The sequence below is a fragment of the Sphaeramia orbicularis genome, chromosome 7 (genome assembly GCF_902148855.1).
Source record: "Sphaeramia orbicularis chromosome 7, fSphaOr1.1, whole genome shotgun sequence".
NCBI classification, from domain to species: domain Eukaryota; kingdom Metazoa; phylum Chordata; class Actinopteri; order Kurtiformes; family Apogonidae; genus Sphaeramia; species Sphaeramia orbicularis.
The window spans coordinates 4634531-4654094 of record NC_043963.1 but is presented as its reverse complement, the minus strand read 5'-3'; the positions used below and the strand labels follow the sequence as shown (position 1 = coordinate 4654094).

General features: G+C 42.1%; 2 protein-coding genes across 2 annotated transcripts in view; both read right to left on the bottom strand.

Moving 5' to 3' along the window:
* Positions 1 to 19564, bottom strand: part of mtcl2 (microtubule crosslinking factor 2) — a 135414-nt gene that overhangs the window by 80424 nt on the left and 35426 nt on the right. The window contains exon 4 of the mRNA XM_030138869.1: positions 5082 to 5231. Within this exon, the coding sequence (XP_029994729.1) occupies positions 5082 to 5231 (150 nt within the window). The remainder of the gene's footprint in view (positions 1 to 5081; positions 5232 to 19564) is intronic.
* Positions 15209 to 16655, bottom strand: LOC115422534 (glutenin, high molecular weight subunit DY10-like). The gene is made up of 2 exons (XM_030138902.1): positions 16221 to 16655; positions 15209 to 16184 (listed from the first exon to the last, which is right to left on the bottom strand). Exon 2 carries the CDS (start codon positions 16126 to 16128, stop codon positions 15532 to 15534), a length of 597 nt encoding a protein of 198 aa, XP_029994762.1. The 5' UTR covers positions 16129 to 16184; positions 16221 to 16655; the 3' UTR covers positions 15209 to 15531.

Genomic DNA, 19564 nt, shown 5'->3' with positions numbered 1-19564 from the left:
ACCTGGAGGGGGCGGGGCCTGAAGTGGCTCATGTGCATTTAAAGGGCCAGCGCTCCAAACCACCTTTCTGGTGTCATTACTCAGAAATAGGGTTGAAGATGGACCTGTGGAGTTGAATGAATGAACATTTCAGACCCAAACAGAGCATTTACAGTTTATGGAGACCACAGGGAAATGTGGGAAAAGGAAGAATTCTATTGAAAAAAAAAAAAAAGCTAAATATGAGCCTTTAAAGAACTGCGCGTCAGTTTAACGTGAAGTCGACTCAAACCTTCAGTTTTTATTAAACCAGGACGTTCCATTAAATCTAACCTTTGTAACCGGTGACTGTTTTTATGGTTTGGTTTTTGATGTTAACACTTAAAGAAATAAATGAAAAGATGTCACTAAACTCACCTTAAACTGTCCCTAAACCTTTGCACGTGCACGACAGTCACATGCACACACCTACACATGCAAACAGGACTGTCTTTAGCTCAGATCCAGACCCACATGGACCCACATACCTCAGACCAGGCAAACAATAGGCAGCGTTTCCTGACTCACAAAGAACTGGGACCAGTTTCCGTTAAAGAATTGTAGACGGGGGTTGAAGGGGGGGGGGGGGGGGGGGGGTTTACCTCCGAAACTAAATGTAAACCAAACCACAAACACAGGTTTATATGTTTACAGCAGAGGATAATGGAGTAGTGGTGGATTATAACATATAGGATTAATGTTATAAAGACACATAATAAATTAGAATAGAGACAGAATGGATTAGATTAGATTAGATTAGATGATAGATTAGACTCATTTATAGTTTAAGTGGAGTCGAGGTTAAAATACACATTATCATCATATCATATCAGTGTTTTCTTCAGTACTGAACATGTGGTCACTGCAGAGGTGTGTGTGTTTGTGTGTGTGTGTGTGTGTGTGTGTGTGTGTGTTTGTGTGTGTGTGTGTGTGTGTGTGTGTGTGTATCTTTTGTGTACCTGTCCTGTATCTTTGTGTGTATGTGTGAGTCTGTGTGTATATGTGTGTGTATCTGTGTGTGTATATGTGTGTATCTGTGTGTATCTGTGTGTATATGTGTGAGTCTGTGTGTATATGTGTGTGTATCTGTGTGTATCTGTGTGTATATGTGTGTATATGTGTGTATGTGTGTATATGTGTGTATCTGTGTGTATATGTGTGTATCTGTGTGTATATGTGTGTATCTGTGTGTATATGTGTGTGTCTGTGTGTATATGTGTGTGTCTGTGTGTATATGTGTGTATCTGTGTGTATATGTGTGTGTATGTGTGTATCTGTGTGTATCTGTGTGTATATGTGTGTGTATGTGTGTATCTGTGTGTATATGTGTGTATCTGTGTGTCTTTCTGTTCATTCACACCTTGAATCTTCTTGGTCTTTTGTTCGACTGCAGAACAAACTGACTCCAGATCAGACACAACGCCATCGCCTCCAGGCGACCAATCACAATGAAGCAGAGGTTAAAGGAAGGAGAGAAACGACTGAGGAAACAACTGAGGAGTGGACGAAGAGGAGGAGGAGGAGGAGGAAGAGGAGGAAGAGGAGAGGATGGCAGGATGAGACGGATACATAAGTGGAATAATTAGACTTAATAAAACCTGGAGGATGATGGGAAATCTACGGTTTGAACTGGATTTATGTTCTTTTTAGTCCCCCCCCCCCCCCCCTTCCACCCCCCCCCCCTCCTCCTGAAGGTCATTCGACGGTTTCTATTGGTCGATGAGGTCATTTACAGAAGGAAACTGGACGACAAAAACCTTCACATTAAACCATGTCGTTAATTAATAATTATTGTTTTATTCAAAGATGAATTTTATCCCTGAGGGAAAGTTGAACAAACCAGACTGTGATTAACGGACGGAAATAGTTTATGAAAGACGAATAAAGATGGAAACGATGAAGTGCGATTAAAATGATATAAAAGACAAAAATTATGGACAAACTGTAATAAGATAAAAACGATTAAATGTAGAAGACGATAAACACGACAACAAACAGACCAAACAGATACAAGATGACATAACTCACTACTTCCTTCACTCCGTCATTCTGTCCTTCCTTCATTATTTCCTTCAACCCTCCCCTCACTCCTTCTCTCCTTTCCTCCATTCTCTCCTTTCCTTTCTTCCTTCCCTCTGTCAGAACTCAAACAGCTGGAGACAATCGATGGAGGTGGAGATCACAACTAAAATGGACAGGAATGTGGAGGAGGAGGAGGAGGAGTGATGAAGAAAACCCCACATCAGCATTCCACTGAGTCTCTGAGGGAGGAGGAAGAGGAGGAGGAAGAGGAGGAGGAGATAATGAAGAGGATGGAAATAGGATGTAGACTCCAGCTGACTCTGTCCTCGTCTTTAATTCATCCATTGAAACGAGGTTTAGTAACAATAGACAAGTTAAAAATACACACACACACACACAACATATACACACACACACACACACACACAACACACACATAACAGATACACAACATATACACACAACACACACACACACACAACACATAACAGATACACAACAGACCCACACTGAACCCAAAGCTCATGTGATCTGTGTCCTTCATTGTCTTCATTTTATTCACCTTTTCCATCTTTACTTTTATTTTCATCTTTTATGTCCTTTTTGTCTTTTTTTGGTTGTTTTTTTCTTTCTCGTCTGTTTCATCTTGTTGTATATTTAATGTTATTTTCATCTTTTTAAATCCTGTGTCTTTACAACTTTCCAAAAGTGGAAACAGAAGGATGGTCTAAATACACTTGCACCTCTAGAAGAATGTCTTATTCTGTTTGTTTTTTGTCTTTTTCTGTTTGTTTTTTTTGTCCTTCTCTGTTTTTCTCTGTTCTGTCCATAACTCCACTCCACAGCCGTAAACACTGACACACACACCGATGACCTGCAGCTTCACAATTAAACCAGACTCTTCTTTTAATAGATCATCGATACGAGCGGAGACTGAATCTGCAGCCGCCACCTGAACATGTTCAATACCCACAATGCCCTGCTCTACCTGAGGATTTACACCAGTGTCTGGTTTTCATCCTCATTATTGGCCTTAAGATGTTCATGTGTATGGTACAGATGAATAACAGGAGGTGAGACACACACATGGACACACACACACACACACCTGGACACACACCTGGACACACACACACCTGGACACACACCTGGACAGACAGACACACACCTGGACACACACACACATCTGGACACACACCTGGACAGACACACACACACCTGGACAGACAGACACACACATGGACACACACCTGGACAGACAGACACACACATGGACACACACACACACATCTGGACACACACACACACCTGGACAGACAGACACACACCTGGACACACACCTGGACAGACACACACACACCTGGACACACACACACATCTGGACACACACCTGGACACACACACACACACACCTGGACAGACAGACACACACCTGGACACACACACACACACACACACACACACACCTGGACACACACACACACACACCTGGACAGACAGACACACACCTGGACACACACACACACACACACACACACACACCTGGACAGGAGACCAGCCTCATTTCTTGAAAATTGTTCCTATTTTTTGCATAAAAAGAAAAATACACTTGATATGTAAGTTTTTCAACATTAAAATTAATAAATTCAATAAATTAATAAAAATAATAAATTTTAAGGAAGTACATGTAACTTTTCTCCATAACATATTTCATCTTATATTCACTAGTTTAACAAAAGTTTTCATCAAATTCCAGCTGAAGAACTAGACAGTATAATGTCTGAATGTAATAAATGTGTGAAATGACAAATTTGACATTATTAAAGAAAAAATAAGATAACAGACTTTTTTTATCCCACTGTGGGGAACTTTCACAGTTAATTTCCACGGTTCAGATGTGACATTAACTACAGATCTACATTTCCATTTTAGAATCTGTCCTCCATCGTTTCTGTCCTGAACGTCCACAAAACCAGCGTCAGTTTCAGCTGAATCCATCAGTAAAATAAACCTGATGACCAGACTGGAGCAGATCTTCAGACAAACCAGAGTCATTTCAGTGAAAACACATAAAAGTGAATAAAAACTGGATGAATGGATGTGATGGACACTGGATGTGAACAGACAACAGCTGCAGTTTTCTCCTTTACAGCTTCACAGGCTGGTTTACATTAGGTCGTATTGACCCGTTTGCACACATTTACACCAGAGACGCAGTGATTAATTAGATCTGGACACATTTTAACGACGACCGTTTCCAGCTGAAACGGAGGCTGTTAACGCGACACTTCTAAAATGAAAACATTGACTCTGAGGGAAAATAATACGTAGCTTTGAGGATAAATTTTACAGTTAATTTGATTTTTATTCCAACATTTATTGATTTATTGGAGGTTTGATGCATGCCTGAGGTTTTCTTTCTTTATTTCCTGGTTCTCAGCTCCAGAATCAGCCTGTTTGGACCAAAGTGACAGTGGTTTTTCACTCACATTAACGGGTTTAACCTGTTAGCCATTTTGTATTAAATACATTAAAGTATCTACAATAAAACTTATCGACATAAACAGAGTGACTTGTATTTCATGGCCATGAATTAAAACAGATGAAGAAATTAATCAAACTTGGTCGACGGTTAATCGAAGGTACTGTTTGATCCAGTTCGACTGAAAACAAGGAAGAAACGACCGAAAAAAAGCAACGAAAACTGTCGAAAAGACCAAGAACCACCGAGGTATGAACCAGCACCAGTCCAACTACAGCACCATCATCCATCCATCCATCTGTCCATCCAGCTATCCATCCAGCTATCCGTCCATCCATCCATCCATCCCTTCATCCATCCATCCATCCGTCCATCCATCGGGTCCAACCAGTTCAACTGAAAACAAGGCAAGAAACAACCGAAAAAAAGCAAAAAAAAAAAAAAGAAAAAGACCAAGAACCACCAAGGTATGAACCAGCACTGGTCCAACTGCAGCACCATCCATCCATCCATCCATCCATCTGTCCATCCATCCATCCATCCATCTGATGGTTCCTACCTTGTCGATCTCCTGCTGCAGGACTTGTTTGGCGACCTCCAGGTCCTGCAGTCGGACCCTCAGGTCCTCGTTCTCCTGCTCCAGACGGGTTCGTTTCTTCTCCACCGTGTCCAGTTGACTGTGGAGGCGGATGGACACGTCCTTCGCCACCTGAGAAAAACAACAAACACCTGCGATTAAAACCTTATAAATCAGACTTCAACTGTTCTACGATTAATCAGAGGAGGAACTGATGAGACGTTATAGATTAATATATTTATTGTGTTTCATATTTCAGCATTAATTCTCATTATTTACTTTGTGTTTGGTACATGATGACTTATTTCATGTATTTTTCCAAAATAATTTCAAGTTCCTCCTGGGTTTCTTCCAAGTACCTCTGGGGGTACACGGACCCCACTCTGTGAACCCCTGTATTATTACATAATCGGCTGCAGTTACACATTACATTATACAACATTATTAGAATAAATATTACATTATAAGTAAAGGCACAATTTTAATATTTCAAAAATTCATCAAAAATGCCAAAATCTAAATTTGTGTCAACATATAAAAACATAAAATTAGAAATGAATCTGACCAGTAGTTTCAGAGAAGAAGACTGAAAAAACATCAACACTGGTGACCTAGAGTTTGACCCTTCAAGGTCACTTAAGGTCAAAGGTCATGAACCCAAATGAAAGTCTATATATGACTTCTATCAGTGATCAATAGGTACTGTATTAATATCTGTAACTATTTACATGTTAGAAACCATTAAAATATGGACCCCGCTCTTTTTCAAATGTCTGACTTTCTTTTATATAATTCTTCTGTTGTTTGATTTTAATGCAATATTCAAAATAAATAAATAAACAAACAAACAAAGGAACATTTTTAATATTTCAAAAATTCTGCAAAAATCCATCCATCCATCCATTCTCTTCCGCTTATCCGGGGCTGGGTCGCGGGGGTAACAGTCTAAGCAGGGATGCCCAGACTTCCCTCTCCCCAGACACCTCCTCCAGCTCTTCCGGGGGGATCCCGAGGCGTTCCCAGGCCAGCCGAGAGACATAGTCTCTCCAACGTGTCCTGGGTCTTCCCCGAGGTCTCCTCCCGGTGGGACATGCCCGGAACACCTCCCCAGGGAGGCGTCCAGGAGGCATCCGAAACAGATGCCCGAGCCACCTCAGCTGGCCCCTCTCGACGCGGAGGAGCAGCGGCTCTACTCCGAGCTCCTCCCTGGTGACTGAGCTCCTCACCCTATCCCTAAGGGTGCGCCCAGCCACCCGACGGAGGAAACTCATTTCGACCGCTTGTATCCGGGATCTTGTCCTTTCGGTTATGACCCAAAGCTCATGACCATAGGTGAGGGTAGGAACGTAGATTGACCGGTAAATCGAGAGCTTCGCCTCTCGGCTCAGCTCCTTCTTTACCACAACCGACCGGTACAGCGACTGCATCACTGCAGACGCTGCACCAATCCGTCTGTCAATCTCACGCTCCATCCTTCCCTCACTCGTGAACAAGACCCCGAGATACTTAAACTCCTCCACTTGGGGCAAAGACTCCCCACCGACCCGGAGAGGGCAAACCACCTTTTTCCGGTCGAGAACCATGGCCTCGGATTTGGAGGTGCTGATCCTCATCCCGCTCGCTTCACACTCGGCTGCAAACCGCCCCAGTGCACGCTGAAGGTCCAGGTTCGATGAGGCCAACAGGACAACATCATCTGCAAAAAGCAGAGATGAAATCCTGTGGTCCCCAAACCGGACCCCCTCCGGCCCTTGGCTGCGCCTAGAAATTCTGTCCATAAAAATTATGAACAGAACCGGTGACAAAGGGCAGCCCTGCCGGAGTCCAACATGCACCTGGAACAGGTCTGACTTACTGCCGGCAATGCGAACCAGGCTCCTGCTTCGGTCATACAAGGACCGGACTGCCCTTAGCAAAGGGCCCCGGACCCCATACTCCCGAAGCACCCCCCACAAGATACCACGAGGGACACGGTCGAACGCCTTCTCCAGATCCACAAAACACATGTGGACTGGTTGGGCGAACTCCCATGAACCCTCGAGCACCCGATGGAGAGTATAGAGCTGGTCCAGCGTTCCACGACCAGGACGAAAACCGCATTGTTCCTCCTGGATCCGAGGTTCGACTATCGGTCGGATCCTCCTCTCCAGTACCCTGGAATAGACTTTCCCCGGGAGGCTGAGGAGTGTGATCCCCCTATAGTTGGAGCACATCCTCCGGTCCCCTTTCTTAAAAAGGGGAACCACCACCCCGGTCTGCCAATCCAGAGGTACTGTCCCCGACCGCCACGCAATGTTACAGAGACGTGTCAACCAAGACAGTCCCTGCACATCCAGAGACTTAAGGTACTCAGGGCGAATCTCATCCACCCCCGGTGCCCTGCCACCGAGGAGCTTGCCAACCACCTCGGTGACTTCAGCTTGGGTGATGGACGAGTCCACCTCTGAGACCTCAGCCTCTACTTCTTCTATGGAAGACGTGGCAGTGGGATTGAGGAGATCCTCGAAGTATTCCTTCCACCGCCCGACAACATCCCCAGTCGAGGTCAGCAGCTCCCCACTTCCACTGTAAACAGTGTTGGTGGCGCACTGCTTTCCCCTCCTGAGGCGCCGGATGGTTTGCCAGAATTTCCTCGAGGCCGACCGATAGTCCTCCTCCATGGCCTCCCCAAACTCCACCCAGACCCGAGTTTTTGCCTCCACAACCGCCTGGGCTGCAGCACGCTTGGCCTTCCGGTACCCATCAGCTGCCTCGGGAGTCCCACGGGCCAACAAGGCCCGATAAGACTCCTTCTTCAGCTTGACGGCATCCCTTACTTCCGGGGTCCACCACCGGGTTCGGGGATTGCCGCCACGACAGGCACCGGAGACCTTGCGACCACAGCTCCGAGCAGCCGCTTCGACAATGGAGGTGGAGAACATGGTCCACTCGGACTCAATGTCCCCAACCTCCCCCGGGATCTGGGAGAAGCTCTCCCGGAGGTGGGAGTTGAAGACCACACTGACATCGGGTTCCGCCAGACGTTCCCAACAGACCCTCACAACACGTTTGGGCCTGCCGAGTCGGTCCGGTTTCCTCCTTCGCCAGCGGATCCAACTCACCACCAGGTGGTGATCGGTTGACAGCTCTGCCCCTCTCTTCACCCGAGTGTCCAAAACACGCGGCCGGAGGTCTGATGATACGACAATGAAGTCGATCATCGACCTCCGGCCTAGGGTGTCCTGGTGCCAAGTGCACTTATGGACATCCCTGTGTTGGAACATGGTGTTTGTTATGGACAAACTGTGACTAGCACAGAAGTCCAGTAACAGAACACCACTCGGGTTCAGATCAGGGAGGCCTCCCTGAATTCTGCAAAAATTCCAAATATAATTCATCTGTCGACGGAGGATTTATCTGTGATTTCATGTAATGATTTAAGTGTTTTATATGAAGAGGTTTCACTGTTGTGTTAATGTTTGCACATGTTTAAAGTCATTTTACAAAGTGTGTTTCATAAAGTTCATTACGAAACAACTTCATTCTTTCTTTCTTTCTTTCTTTCTTTCTTTCTCTTTCTTTCTTTCTTTCTGTCTTTCTTTTTCTTTCCTTCTTTGTCTTTCTTTCCTTCTTTCTTTCTTTCCTTCTTCCTATCTTTCTTTCTTTCTTTCTGTGTCTTTCTGTCTTTCGTTCCTTCTTTCCTTCTATCTTTCTGTCTTTCTTTCTTTGTGTCTTTCCTTCCTTCTTTGTGTCTTTCTTTCTTTCTTTCTGTCTGTATCTGTCCACAGTCGAACCCTTAACGGCGTGTTGTAGCAGTGCATTATGGGTACAAATGGAGCCGTAGACGACGTGAACGACAGCAGATGAACACAAACTCCTCAAAGCTGAGTTGGAGCTGAGGGAGTTGCTGAGTGGCAGAACAGAACGGCATTGTGGGAATGGACCAAACACTGGCGTGGCTTCACACATTCACACAAAACGCACAATAACAGACAGTGTTTATGGAGGTTTGGCAGAAGAACGGCAACGCAAACTGGACAAAAAAACACACAAACTGGACAAAAAAACACACAAACTGGACAAAAAAACACACAAACTGGACAAAAAAAAACACACAAACTGGACAAAAAAACACACAAACTGGACAAAAAAACACACAAACTGGACAAAAAAACACACAAACTGGACAAAAAAACACACAAACTGGACAAGAATAAATGATGCAGATGTGAAGTCCAATAAATGACCTCCATGACCTCCACGGTCACATGACCACAAATGACATTAAACGTCAAATATTAAACATGAAACGCTTCGTTTTCTGAGATGAGGACGTTTTCCGTGTGTTTCTTCAGACTAAAGATGAGGATAAGTCAGACAGCCTGACGACCGTTCTGCTGTTAGGATGCTGGACAAGACAAGCTAAAAAAAAAAAAAAAGATGAGGATAAATGATGATGATGATAATGATGATGAAGAGTTTCCACGCGATGCACTGAATAAGAACAGCTGTCAATCACACATTTTACTCCGCCCCCTTCTGTCTGAAACACCTGTGATTGGATAAAATTTACATATAACAGATTTTAGATTTGTTGCCGTTTTGTTGTTTTGCTTTATGTCATTTTTTGTCATTTTTGTTTTATAAAAAAAACTCACTGTTCACATTTTCTATATTTTAAGTAAATATTTCACATTGTTTCGTTTTAGTTGTTTTGTTTTTTGTCTTGTGTAACATCTCCCTCCATTTTACGTTTCTTTTGTTTTTTTTTCAGCTTTTTTTATCCATTACATTTTCATCTTCTGTTATTTTCACCTCATTGTATCATGTTCATGTCGTTGCATCTTTTACACTGTGGTTTTGATATTAGATTATATCATTATTATCATAAAATGCTAAATGTTTTGCTGAAGGAGCGTCCAAAGTTCAGTAAACCCTGTCCTTATCCAGCCTGGGAATGATGTGCATGTGCACAGCTGGAAACAGGAAATAGAACTTTTTGGATTTGTCTTTATTTTGGATTTTGCTCTTTTGTGACTTTGTGCTTGTTTGCTGTAAATCTGGCATTTCCCCGTGTGGGACTAACAGACAAATGTTATCTGATGTGATCTGACCCTGGTGGTCTGAGGGTCCAACAGAAACAAACACTGAAACACAAACGACAGCTTTAACAGACTGAGTCTGACAAAAACTAATACAGACTGACCTGAGATCAGAGTTTAAGAACAACTGGATCCAACTGAGATGAATGATGAGAACTGAACACTGCAGATATACTGAGGAGGAGGAGGAGGAGGAGGAGGAGGAGGAGGAGGAGGAGGAGGAGGAGGAAGAGGAGGAGGCGGAGGAGGAGGAGGAAGAGGAAGAGGAGGAGGAGGAGAGAGAGAGGAGAAAGAGGAGGAGGAGGAGGAAAGAGAGAGGAGAAAGAGGAGGAGGAGGAGGAGGAGAGAGAGAGGAGAAAGAGGAGGAGGAGGAGGAAAGAGAGAGGAGAAAGAGGAGGAGAAAGAGGAGGAGAGGAGTTAAAGAAGAGGAGGAGGAGGAGGAGGAGAGAGAGAGGAGGAGGAGGAAGAGGAGGAGAGAGAGAGGGAAGAAAGAGGAGGAGGAGAAAGAGGAGAGAGAGAGGAGAAAGTGGAGGAGGAGGAGGAGGAGGAGGAGGAAGAGGAAGAGGAGGAGGAGGAGAAAGAAGAGGAGGAAGAGGAGGAGGAAGAGAAAGAGGAGGAGGAGAGAGAGAGGAGAGAGAGGAGGAGAAAGAGGAGGAAGATGAGGAGGAGAAAGAGGAGGAGAGAGAGAGGAGTTAAAGAAGAGGAGGAGGAGGAAGAAGAGGAGGTGAAAGAAGAGGAGGAGGAGAAAGGAGGAGGAAGAGGAGGAGGAAGAAGAGGAGAAAGAGGAGGAGGAGGAAGAGGAGGAGAAAGAAGAGGAGGAGGAGGAGGAGGAGGAAGAAGAGGAGAAAGAAGAGGAGGAGAAGGACTGATTCAGGAGCTGTTTCACCCTCCTCCTCCTTTTTGCTCCTCCTCTTCATATTTCTCCTCCTACTCCTCTTCCTCTTCATCCTCCTGCTTCTCTTCTTTCTCCTCCTCCTCTTCTTTACCTCCTCCTCCTCCTCCTCAGATAAACCTCCTCTTGTTCTTCTGTCTTAAACAGACTGCTGGTGGACTTCGTCTCCATTGAATGGGTTGTTGTGTTTTTTTCTCCCCGGTAACAGAATCTATAGGATGAATTAACATTCAGAGGAGGAACCACCAGGACACAACAACAGCCAATCCCAGCTGCACACACTGCTATTCACAGGAAAACACACAGACACTGAACGCGACACCAACAGCGCCCGCGTTCACCTCGGACACCAAAGCCTCGTGGACGCCCAGAGGAGGCGGAGCTTAACCTCAACATACGGCGGTCTGTTCAAGAAAAACTCACAGAAGTCTGAAGACGGAGGAGGCGTAAAAGCGACGACCGTAAAAACAACGATGTCGTTTTACGTCAGTTTCGTTGTTTTACATCATTTTCAACTTTTTTCGTTTTGTCTTTTTTTCTCCTTTTCATCTTGTTTTTTTTTCATCTTTTAGTTTTTTTGTTTTTTGTCTGGTTCCATTGTTTCCATCATTTTTATCTTTTGTTGTTTTTAATCTTGTCGTATCATTTTTATCTTGTTACGTTTTTGTCTTGTGTTGTTTTTGTTATTTTCTTTAGGGTTTTTTTGGTGATTTCTTCTTTAGGTTTATGTTGTTTTCATCTTTTGTTTTGTCACTTTCGTCTTGTTTTATGTTTTGTTGTTTTCTTGTTTAGTGTTTTGTTCTTTACCTTTTTGTTGTTTTTTGTCATTTTCTAATTTTGTTTTCTTGCTTTGTTTTTTCTTCTTCTGTTTTTTGTTGTTTTGTTGTTTCTTTTTGTCATTTTCTTGCTTAAATTTTGCTGTTTTTTATATTTTATAGTTTTCTTTAATTTTTTGTTAATTTCTTGTTTAGTTTTTGTTGTTTTCTTTTATAGTTTACTGTTTTCTCTTGTTTTTTTGTTGATTTCTTGTTTAGGTTTTTGTTTTTTGCTTCGTATTTTGTCATTTTAATCTTGTTTTTTGTCGTTTTCTGGTTTTGTCTTTTTGTCATTTTTGTCTTGTTTGAAAACTAACTACATTTATTTTTGACATTTGGATTAAATATTTCACATTGCTTTGTATTTTTTGTTGTTGTAGTTTTCAACTTGTTGCATCATTTTTATCCATTACATTACTTTATCTTGTGTTATTTTTGCCTCCTTGTATCATTTTCATTTTGTTGCATGTTTGACGATGGTTTTCATATAAAAGCTTAAAAATGTTATAGGAGCCTCATTTGTGTTCCGTTTCCAACAGAAAACACTGCAGTCGATGATTAAATACAAATACAAATTATATAACATTAATAGAAATATTTCCTTGAGAAACACTGAGGATAATATTAGACATAAAAAAACTTTCAGGCAGAATCATGACGTTCACAGTAGAAAACACCTCAACAGCTCAGACAGTATTTGTAAAATTCAGACGTTAAATGAACTAAAATTAAACTTCAGGTTTACTTCATTGGTGCAAAACATTAAAAAAAAGACTCAATACAGACAGAGATGAAACACATATTTATGGTGATATAAAAATATGTCACAATAAAGGTAATAAATAAGAGTCTATTCACTAACGGACACTTATAAAACACTGAATGATCTCGTCCTGTTCTTAAATTGTCGCTTTAAACTGATAAAACTCTGGGTTTTCAGGTGCAGCAGTGGACTGTGCTTTGCTCAAGGGCAAAGGCAGTAAAAAAAGGAACACAGTGTGAAATATTCATGCGTTTGTGTGTGGGAGGAAACATTAAAATCCACATCGAACACAGGGTTCTCTCTGGTCTGAGGTTCAGGAGCCGACGTTCTGATGTTTTTGGACGGAAAACCACAGGATTTGAACCGAATATTTACTGTTTTTATTACGACATTCGTTAAAAACACTGGGGTCGCAGATTTTTACATAATCTGTAGATGATTCTGTTATTTATGTCGCTTTTACGTCCCATCCACTGCACGGACAAAAGTATGTGGACACACTGAATTCAGGTGTTTGTTTTCTAACAAAACAGTAACGACTAAAGTCAGAATGCAGTTTAATATTATGGGATAAAAATCATTACATTGGTTCGTTTGGGTTAAATTATTATCTTTGTTTCTAAAATGACTCAGAGATGGTTTTTACTTAATTTCTCTCAATATTGATTTACTTTTTTTTTAATCCATGATTATGATTTTAAATGTTCGACACTGGAAAAAATCGAAATCTTACCAAGTGCATTTTTCTCATTTCTAGTCAAAATATCTGATTTTGTATCTGAGGTGAGTGTTACTTTTTTTTCTTAATTCAAGATTTTTTTATTTTTTTTTTACTTAATTCAAAATTTTTTGCTTCATTCGAGTTTCTTTTGCTTAATTCAAGACTTTTTTTCTTAATTCATGATTTTTTTTGCTTAATTCAAGATTTTTTTGCTTAATGCACAATTTTTTGCTTAATTCATGATTTTTTTGCTTAATTCATGATTTTTTTGCTTAATTCAAGATTTTTTTTGCTTAATTCAAGATTTTTTGCTTAATTTAAATTTTTTGTTTAATTACATTTCTTTTTGCTTAATTCAAGTTTTTTTGTTTAATTCAGGATAATTTTTTTTCTTAATTCAAGATTTTTTTGCTTAATTGAAGATTTTTTTTTTCCTTAATTTAAAATTTTCTGCTTAATTAAAGTGTCTTTTGTTTAATTCAAGATTTTTTTTTTTGCTTAATTCAAACAAAAAATCTGTCAATGGAACAAGTGAAAATCATCTTGGTCAGATTTCTTCAAATCAGATTTTCCAGATCTATTGTCTATAAATCAGTTCTTATATCTCACTGAAAAGTTCCTCTTTAGGTGATTCTGTCTGATTTTAAATGTGATGAGATATTTGGACTAGAAATGACAAAAATACACTAGGTCAGATTTTGATTTTTTCCAGTGTACCTCTAAATTTCTAAAATATATTTCCTGCTCTGACTATAAATTATGATTTTCTACCACAGCGAACCATCGACTTTCATCACATCTCACTGAGGAAGAAAAATCTACCATTAAACTTTAAGGAAATATTGATGTTTATGTGAAAAAACCTCTTATCTATCTATCTATCTAGAAAAAAAGAAAAGAAAAGAACAGACACAGCTGAATTCATCATGTCCACATACTTTTGTCCATATAGTGAATCTCAACCTGAATAAATAAAGGATGAATAACAGAATAAAAGTCACTCCTAAACTCCTGCAGTTCAGTCGTTTTTCTACCTTTAATGGAAAACACTGAAGCTTTTTATCGTCCGTTTGCTGACGTCTCCCCTCCTCGTTCTAAAATGTGATTTGTGCTTAAAGCTTTTCTTCTCCGCTCACTTCGCTGTGTGGTTGTTTTTACAATTTGCCGACATTCAGGTTTTTATCGGAAAAAAGACGTCAGAGTTTCACAGGATTCTTTTAGAGCTGGTTCTAAATACTGAGACGGATTTGTTGTGATTCCAGATGTGACAGAAGGAGTCTGAGTTAGAGCAGGAAAAGAGGAGGTTCAGTAAATAATGAAGAAGGAGGAGGAGGAGGAGGAGAAGGAGAAGGAGGAGGAGGAGGAGGAGGAGGAGGAGAAGGAGGAGGAGGAGGAGGAGGAGAAGGAGGAGGAGAAGGAGGAGGAGGAGGAGGAGGAGAAAGAGAAGGAGAAGGAGAAGAAGGAGGAGGAGGAGGAGAAGGAGAAGGAGGAGGAGGAGGAGGAGAAGAAGGAGGAGGAGGAGGAGAAGAAGGAGGAGGAGGAGGAGGAGGAGAAAGAGAAGGAGAAGGAGAAGAAGGAGGAGGAGGAGGAGAAGGAGAAGGAGAAGGAGGAGGAGGAAGAGAAGAAGGAGGAGGAGGAGGAGGAGGAGAAAGAGAAGGAGAAGGAGAAGGAGGAGGAGAAGGAGAAGAAGGAGGAGGAGGAGGAGAAGGAGAAGAAGAAGAAGAAGAAGAAGAAGAAGAAGAAGGAGAAGAAGAAGAAGAAGAAGAAGGAGAAGAAGAAGAAGAAGAAGAAGGAGAAGAAGAAGACGAAGAAGAAGAAGCAGGAGGAAGAGGAGAAGGAGAAGGAGAAGAAGAAGAAGCAGGAGGAAGAGGAGAAGGAGAAGTTTGTTTTTGGACTTCAGCATCATTTTTATTTAGTTGCAGCTTTTAAACAGTTTTCATCTTATTTGCAATTTTTACGTCATTTTTGTGACTTTTATGTAGTTTTCTTTAAGACCTGGTCCCCAGACTCCAAATCGTGGTCCATGACTATGGGCCATGGTCCTGGTTCCTTTAAGACCCTGTTCTGGACTCTGGATCATGGTCCTAGCACCTTTAAGACCCAATCCTGGACTATGGGTCGTGGTCCTGCTCCCTTTAAGACCCCGTTCTGGACTATGGATCATGGTCCTGGTCCCTTTAAGACCCAGTCCTGGACTATGGGTCGTGGTCCTGGTCCCTTTAAGACCCTGTTCTGGACTACGGATCGTGTGCTGGTTCCTTTAAGACCCTGTTCTGGACTATGGATCATGGTCCTGGTCCCTTTAAGATCCGGTCCTGGACTCTGCATCCTAGCCCCTTTAAGACCTTGTCCTGGACTCTGGATCATGGTCCTTTTAAGACCTGGTCCTAGACTCCGGATCGTGGTCCTGGTCCCTTTAAGACCTGGTCCTGGACTCTGGATCATGGTCCTGGTCCCTTTAAGACCCGGTCCTGGACTCTGGATCCTAGTACCTTTAAGACCCGGTCCTGGAGTCTGGATCACGGTCCTGGTCCCTTTAAGACCCGGTCCTGGACTCTGGATCCAAGTACCTTTAAGACCCGGTCCTGGAGTCTGGATCATGGTCCTGGTCCCTTTAAGACCCGGTCCTGGACTCTGGATCCCAGTCCCTTTAAGACCCGGTCCTGGACTCCTGATCCTAGTCCCTTTAAGACCCGGTCCTGGACTCTGGATCATGGTCCTGGTCCCTTTAAGACCCGGTCCTGGACTCTGGTTCATGGTCCTGGTCCCTTTAAGACCCAGTCCTGGACTCTGGATCCTAGTCCCTTTAAGACCTGGTCCTGGACTCTGGATCCTAGTCCCTTTAAGACCCGGTCCTGGACTCTGGACTCTGGACCTGGGCCCGGCTGCAGCGTTGGTGTCATGTGACCTCTGACATCAGTTTCCTCCAGATGTGAGTCTGCAGACGCTGGGAATCCAACCAGGACAGGAAGTGATGTCACCAGGACTCAGGGAGACTCTCATGGACCCAAAAAAACCACCAGAGTCCACGTCGACGCCCACATCAGGTCACATGACCACAGACACCAGATCAGACACAGACGAGGTCCAGATCTAAGCGATCTCATGTCGCATGTTTTCAGTTTATCAGAGATTTAATCAAACAAAGAGAATTAAACAGGTTTGTATTTTTACTGAGATGAGTTTATAGTTGATTTTTTTTGCTTTAGTGGAAATTTTTTTTAGTTTTAGTGTCAGTTTGAAATGAATTAAATCTTTTACCATATTTTCATCTTGTGTCGTTTCATTTTTGTCAGATTACGTCTTTTACGTCTGATGTTTCTCTACATTTTACATGTTTTTATGAAGATTTATTCATTCTTCTGTTTTAATTATAATAATGTGTGAAACTATTTTTTCCTTATTTCACTGTAAAAGACATAAGATGAAAATGACTTATCAATGAATTACACTCGTTATTGATATTATGGTTGTTATTGTTATTGCTGTTACTGTTATTGTCTTTGTTGTTATAATTGTTGTCATTATTATTATTATTATTATTATTATTATCTAACAAATTGACATCATATTATGCGGACAGTCTGACCTGTTTTGTGTCTTAAACTTAAGTTTGTAAAAGGTATTTTTAGATGAACTGACTTATTTTAATTCCGTTTTTCTTTAATTTTAATGTAGTTTAAGGTTTAAAACTATTGGCCCAAATGCAGGATGTAAAGTATGATTCACTGAACTCAGATTATCCAGAGACTTTTAAACATTTAATTCAACAAATGACGCTGATTCTACCTGAGGTTCGATGTTTTCATTCATCATGTTTCATTTCTTCTGGTAAATGTCAGATCTTTTTTTCTTTGCGGCTGATTTATTTTGTCTAAAGATCAGACATTTATTAGAGGTTTTAGATTATTTGTGACACATGATGATATAAAAGATGCTTCTTCTTCTCATGTGTTTCAGTTTTAAGGTGTAAAAGTGCTTAAATCCTTCTGCAGATTCGATCATCACTTCAGTAAAAGGTACATAAACACAACGCTGTTTCTTCTTTTAATCAGATCCCGTCACTTAAAAACAAAAGCGGTCGATAAAATCAGCCAAAGAACATGTGACGCTGCTGAAGACTGGACAGAGACGCTTCAGAACCTTCATGATGGAGGAAATCTGACTCCTGTCATGTGACCACCGGCCTCCATAGCCCCGCCCCCTCCTCTGTTTCTGATTGGCTCATTCAAATGTTCACAGTCCCTCTGGGTCCTTTTCCGTTCAGGATGTTCTGCGTCTCCTTCCCTCCTTCCTCCTCTTCCCTCTGCGTCTCCTTCCCTCCTTCCTCCTGCTCCCTCTGCGTCTCCTTCCCTCCTTCCTCCTCTTCCCTCTGCGTCTCCTTCCCTCCTTCCTCCTGCTCCCTCTGCGTCTCCTTCCCTCCTTCCTCCTCTTCCCTCTGCTCACAGTCCGTCCTCCGTGGACATAAAGGTCCTTTGTGTCCTCGTCCAGTTTCCACAGCGTCCACTCAGAGACGCAGCGAAACAGGAGAGTTTTCCACAGAAGAGACGGAAGCACAGCTGTTCAACAACAACCACACTGAAACACTGAAACACTGAAACACAGACACTGAAACTGTGGAGAGAAATTTGTTTCTTTATTCAGTAATCAAAAAGAATGGATTTGCTGTTAAAAAAGAGATTGAGAGCAAAAGACAGTCAGTGGCAACCAAAAAAAAAGATCATTTTGCTTATAAACCACTCCTCTTTGCTTGTGAGTTAAAACTTTTGCTTGAGACTTCAAAAGTTCGGCTTGTGAATTTAACTGCACTTATTGGGCGTGGCCTACGCTGATGGATGACAGAAGAGTTTCTATTGGTGGGTTTGTCCTGGCTCCAGCGCCGGCTCCAGCTCCCACCTTAAACCCACTTCTGTTGTGTTCTGTTATTGGGGGGTCAGTTGACAGTCTGCTGCTCTGTGAAATTGAAATGTGTCCCATAAGTAATGGATTACACTAAATATCATCAGTTACAGCCTGTACATTCACAGCCTGAGCAGAGAACGGAACGAGTGAGAGAGTTACAGGAGGAGCTGACAGACAGACAGCAGGTGTAGGGTGGAGACAGGACACCTGGACCACAGCCGGTACCGGGACACCTGGACCACAGCCAGTACCGGGACACCTGGACCACAGCCGGTACCAGGTGTCATAGCACAGAAAGAGAAATAGTGACAGAGGGACACAGGAGCCCATAGGATACCCACAAACACAGCTGAGAGGCGATCAGGTTCACAGTTCTTCTGAACGGTTATCATTTTCCAGCACAACGTTTTCTGGTTTTCCCTACGTCGCGTCCCGACCGGATCTGAGCTCACCATGGACCGGGTCCCAGCTCACCTCTGGGCTCGGAGACGGCGCACAGTGCTGTGGCTTCGTACGATGGGTGCCTGTCACAGCGCAGTGACATGGACCTGAGTTTCAAGTCAAGTCCCAGGTCCTAACCTTTGAATTTCAAGTCATTTGAGTCTTTTTAACAGTAATAACAGATTACATTTAGATGACAGATCATGCACACTTTTTAAATCAGCTCTTGGACCGGGTCCAAGGTGCGCTCGCTCGGAGCCGGTCTGTGGGTGCGCTCGGATCCAATCGGGACACAACTGAGAAGTGGGTTTAAGGTGGACGCTGGAGCCAGGACAAACCCACCAATAGAAACTCTTCTGTCATCCATCAGCGTAGGCCCCGCCCATTAAGTACAGTTAAATTCACAAGCCAAACTTTTGAAGTCTCAAGCAAAAGTTTTAACTCACAAGCAAAGAGTTTTATAAAAGGTTTCTAAGCAAAATTATCTTTTTTTTTTTGATTGCCAGTTACTGTCTTTTGCTCTCAGATCTCTGTTTGGTTGCAAATCCATTCTTTTTGACTGATGAATAAAGAAACAAATTTCTCTCTATATGAAACACTGAAACAGAGACACTGAAAAACACATTTGTGTTTAGGTTGTTTCTTTTTTTTTTTTTTAGATTTTGTTGATTATTTTGTTATTTTGTTTTTTATTTTCTTCATGTTTGTTCAGTTTATTGATTATTTTGTTTCTTATTTTGTTCATTTTTGTTGATTATTTTGTTAGTTTTTGTTTCTTAATTTGTTATTTTGTTTCTTATTTGGTTCATTTTTGCTCAGTTTGTTGATTATTTCATTCTATTTGTTGACT